The sequence below is a fragment of the Cydia splendana genome, chromosome 17 (assembly GCF_910591565.1).
Source record: "Cydia splendana chromosome 17, ilCydSple1.2, whole genome shotgun sequence".
Taxonomy (NCBI): Eukaryota; Metazoa; Arthropoda; class Insecta; order Lepidoptera; family Tortricidae; genus Cydia; species Cydia splendana.
In genome coordinates this window covers 3,105,970-3,110,717 of record NC_085976.1, presented here as the reverse complement: position 1 = coordinate 3,110,717, position 4,748 = coordinate 3,105,970, and the positions used below count along the sequence as shown (strand labels likewise).

At 43.0% G+C, this 4,748-nt stretch overlaps 1 protein-coding gene across 1 annotated transcript; it reads right to left on the bottom strand.

Annotated features, from left to right (window-relative positions):
• Window positions 1–823: 823 nt before the first annotated feature.
• LOC134798713 (uncharacterized) lies at window positions 824–1,989 on the bottom strand. Its single transcript, XM_063771097.1, has one exon. The coding sequence runs from the start codon at window positions 1,879–1,881 to the stop codon at window positions 898–900; it is 984 nt and encodes a 327-aa protein (XP_063627167.1). The 5' UTR covers window positions 1,882–1,989; the 3' UTR covers window positions 824–897.
• Window positions 1,990–4,748: the final 2,759 nt, after the last annotated feature.

Genomic DNA, 4,748 nt, shown 5'->3' with positions numbered 1-4,748 from the left:
CGGAAGAATGTTCCCCAAACAAAAATCGTGCTGCATATTATTCGCAGGCGTGCTGTTAAAAGAGAAGCGCCTACCTGTCTACAAACGCATTCATATGTACAGACATCGCAATTTTCTCTCACACCTATTTACATTAAACCGTTCCCAAACTACCGCTAAACGGAATTTCCTTCTATGTATATTGAAATAGAGTTCAATTTCCCGTCAATTCGTAATATAGAGTATCAGGCTGCGTTAATCATCTTAATGATAGTAATTGTTTTAATTTGCACGGAGTGGCAGTGATATCATGAGCCTCGCACTTCATAAAGCCGTTCAATTGTTAAGTTTCAGGCGGTTAATGATTTCAGAGGAGAGTGTGAAAGAAAACAATGGTGCATTTTTGCACGTCGGGTTTGCCCGCCGTGCCATGAGTGCGCAGACGGTTGAAAATTACAGTATAATTAGTGTTTATTATACTGCATTGTTTCAGATTTTTCCTTAAAATTACATTAGTATTGATGATGCTGAATTATCTTGATACCTTCTTCTTCCTCGTTTCCTCGACTGAGGGTCGCGACTACATGAGATCGTTTTGTTAGTGCACCAAGGCTCTTCATTCTGCACGATTTTCCGTTTTCCTAATAATGGGAATACCTTATGTACCTATTAAATTTTGTCGTTCACAATATACTTACAAATTTATGTTGGACGACTGGTTTGTACATACCTACACTTCCTTATTATGTAAGTATTTTGCGATAGAGGATAAATTAGGTTTTAATCCTTATAAGTATTTATATCACATTATGTATCCCAATAACGATGAATAACGGTAAATTAAATGTGTAGTTTTTTTTTTTTTTTTTTTATGAAATAGGAGGCAAACGAGCAGACGGATCACCTGATGGTAAGCGATTACCGCCGCCCATGGACACCCGCAACACCAGAAGGGTTGCAAGCGCGTTGCCGGCCTTTAAGATGGGAGTACGCTCTTTTCTTGAAGGTTTGTAGGTCGTATCGGTCCGGAAATACCGCTGGCGACAGTTCATTCCACAGTTTGGCTGTGCGAGGCAGGAAGTTTCTGGAGAAACGCACAGTTGAGGACTGCCAACCATCCAAGTGATGAAGATGGTAATGTTGTCGCGTAGGGCGATGGCGAAAAGAAGCGGCAGGGATTAATCCGAACAATTCCTCGGAGCACTCCCCGTTATACATGCGATAGAAAATGCAGAGCGAGGCTACATCTCTATGCAGCGCCAAGGAGTCAAGCCGTTCCGAAAGACGCTGGCAGTCAACAATTCGAGCCGCTCTTCGTTGGATGCGGTCCAGAGGGAGAAGCTGGTATTGGGGTGCCCCTGCCCACAGATGAGAGCAGTATTCCATGTGTGGGCGAACCTGCGCCTTATAAAGCTGTAGGCGCTGGGCCGGTGTGAAATACCGTCTCGATCTGTTGAGCACACCGAGCTTCTTGGAGGCTAATTTAGCCTTACCCTCTAGATGACCGCGGAACTGGACTTCACTCGAAATGTCGACACCAAGAATTCCGATACTGGCTGCGGCACTCAGGGGAGTGCTCTCAAAACGAGGTGACGCGACAAACTCTAACTTTTTTGCGGTAAACGCGCAAACCTGTGTCTTGCTAGGGTTAAAACGGACTAAGTTAAGTCGACCCCATTCAGAGACTTCCTTTAGGGAAGTCTCAATTTCAGACACAAGTTTGTTCCGGCTCTCGATGACGTTTTCCCGAGAAATATTGGTGCGGCCGGTGTAAAAGGCATCACCTGTACTATCATCAGCATAACAATGAATGCCGCTGATTTGCAGCATGTCATTGATATGCAGAAGGAATAGCGTGGGTGATAGCACACAGCCTTGGGGGACACCAGCATTCACAGACATGGGTTCTGAGCATTCACCGTCAACTACGACCTTTATGCTTCTGTCTGCTAGAAAGCTACTGACCCATACACATAATTTCTCGGGAAGCCCATAGGATGTATGGAAGGATGTATGTAGTATGGTTATGTACAACTGAACCGCAAACTAGGTACCTATTACCTGCTTACGTCATATTAAATGTACAATGATTATTGATTGCTCCTGGGGAGTTCCGTTACCCGCAAGGAGGGTGGTTGGGACAGGATTCTCTGCCTCTGGCTTGTCTTAGCCGGCCGGCCAGAGTGGAGTCGTTAGAGCTATAAGCTCCAGGGGTGGAAGTGAAATATGCATAAGACGCGAGTCGGCACAGTGGCTGAGCCGCTCACACCGGTGTTGCCCTTGTGAGGACGAGTCACCGTGTGCCAGAAATAAAATTGCAGACTGTTTTATTAGGCAGGCGTCCGGTTTTTTATCTCATAGCTCAGTACTCAGTCCATCGCTTTCACCCAATAACCTATCATTTTAGATCCCTTCAACTCTCAATATTATAGTCCTTACACTCTGGCGGGTGCTGCCTCTGCGTGCGTCCCATGACACGGGCAAGGGCAGCATCCGCTCGGTGTACCTCTTAGATTTCATTAAAGTGTCAAAAGGTACTCTACGTGTTGGCGTCGACTCCGCGCACGCCTCCCAAAGGTCCGGAACACCATTGTTCCGTGATGGGAAAATTAACTAAAATAAGGACTATGAATTTAAATGAAGCTTCTCAATTATAGGTATTACCTTACTATACTCCCATTGGTTTTAGATTCACAATATTCGCTCATGTACCTAATTAACTTAATATATCAGATAGAAACCAAAAAGATTATATCTGAAAAGTCCTGACTCCAATCAATGTTTACGAGTCAGGGCTTACTCTAATAGTATTATTAACCTTTGCCTTGTTTTAGATACTTGTTGCCATACACAATAATAGTTTAACCGTCACACCCCGTAGCCCCGTACACAAAAACCACGGTATATTATCGTACTTTACAGTTCTTATTTCTAATAAAATTAAGTTCAATATTGCATGATTCTGGTGTCGTTCCTGGTTATCCTATACTGGGCTAATATTCAAGAGGTAATGTTAAAAGTTGCATGTTTACGTACGAAGCACGCAGCGCACGCACTCGCACTGAGGGCCTACCGCGAACCACGCCCCTCTGTCACACTTGTAAATTCGTAGGTAAGTGTGACAAGGATGCAACACATCGAAAGTAGTTCGCGGTAGGCCCTCTTTACAAACCTAACCTTAACCTATCTATAAGTAGAATAAGTTTACGAAGATCCTGAAAAGTTAACGGTTTCAGTTTTAGGACTAATAATAATATGACAAACAATACATTATGACTTAAAACTTTATGTCAAACAAAGGGACCCGTTTGGGATACCACCAATATGGCTTAGGAGGGCAGTAACACAGTCAGAAACTGTTGACGAACTAACATATCACAATATTTCCTAATGTCATTTTCCGGGAACAGATCGGGAAACACGTTTACGCTCGTTGCAGCAAAATCATATGTAACACATGCCAAGTAATAACAATCGATCTATGTATTTTCGACATACGATCTAGCCTGACCGTGCAAGTCTGAAAGGTGGCCAGCGCAAGAGAGTTGTGTGGGTATAGGAGACTTTTTAAATTTGGAGCGGTATAACAACGGCTAGTGTAACATTTCCGAGAACCGTATTGTATATGTTGGATGCAAGTAACGATAAACAAGGGAGCATAGATGATCGTCCGTCAATTCGTGATCTTGATTTGAGATTAAGTGGGATTAAAGACGGTGTCAGAAGTTCGCGGTTCTTTTTATCAGGTTTGAATTTAAGCAGCTCTATTACTTAAGAGGGTTAAGGATGACTAACATTAGACCGGGCCGTGTTCGGGCCGAAGCTTCCGGAGCTTCGTTTACTATGGAAAGCATCACGTGATCACCTGTCATCTGTCATAGAAAAGTAAGCGCCGGAAGCTCCGGCCCGGACACCGCCCGGTCGGCCCGGTTTAACGTGAGTCATCCTTTAATTGCGTAATTCCCAATTTGAGAATAAACTACACAGTTTTTATATTATTTAATTTACATAGGTACTACATTTCGTGACTACTTTGAAGAAAACTCGTATCTTGTTCTGTCAATCAAAAGAAAAATGTGGTAACTATGTATGGGATGCATACAGAGTTACTGCGTTTTAACTTTGAGTAGCAGTGAGAGATACGATTTTTTTTAATTAGTGACGATTTCTTATTCTTAGATTATGAAGTCTATAGCTTGATTTAGATTTAACATGTGATTGCTCTATTTCGTTTGTTTTATAAACTAGAGCTCTATAAACTAATTACAAAACTATAGACCGACCGCTTAACTGAGTCCTCGCCTGCGCGGTACGGGGGCGACGGGGCGAGACGACTAAGGGTGGCGGGGAAGGTGCGGGCGGCAGGCGTACCTCTACCTCTACGTACCTAGATATACCTCATGTCATTGTATGTGCAAAGTTTCATAACAATTCAACACGTAGTTTTATAATGAGAATAAAAGTCCGTTTGTATGGGAAGGCGAAATTCGGCCGAGCTTGTTGGGGACTCTTAAGTCAGTCTATCAATTCACCTGTTTTGACATTGCAAATGTCTTTTCGTTCGCTCCAGTATAGGGTGAGTCCATATGAAGAGTATATTGTCGAGGATTAGGCACTGATACAAATTTAGTCTGGTTAGCAGTAAGGTCGAAACGAATGTGTCGGCATCACGCACGCGAACAAAAGCTGTATATTTATTCAAACATTTAAACTTGTTCCACGTGCGTTTATGCAGTTACCTATAAAACAAGATTCTTTAAGTTTACGAA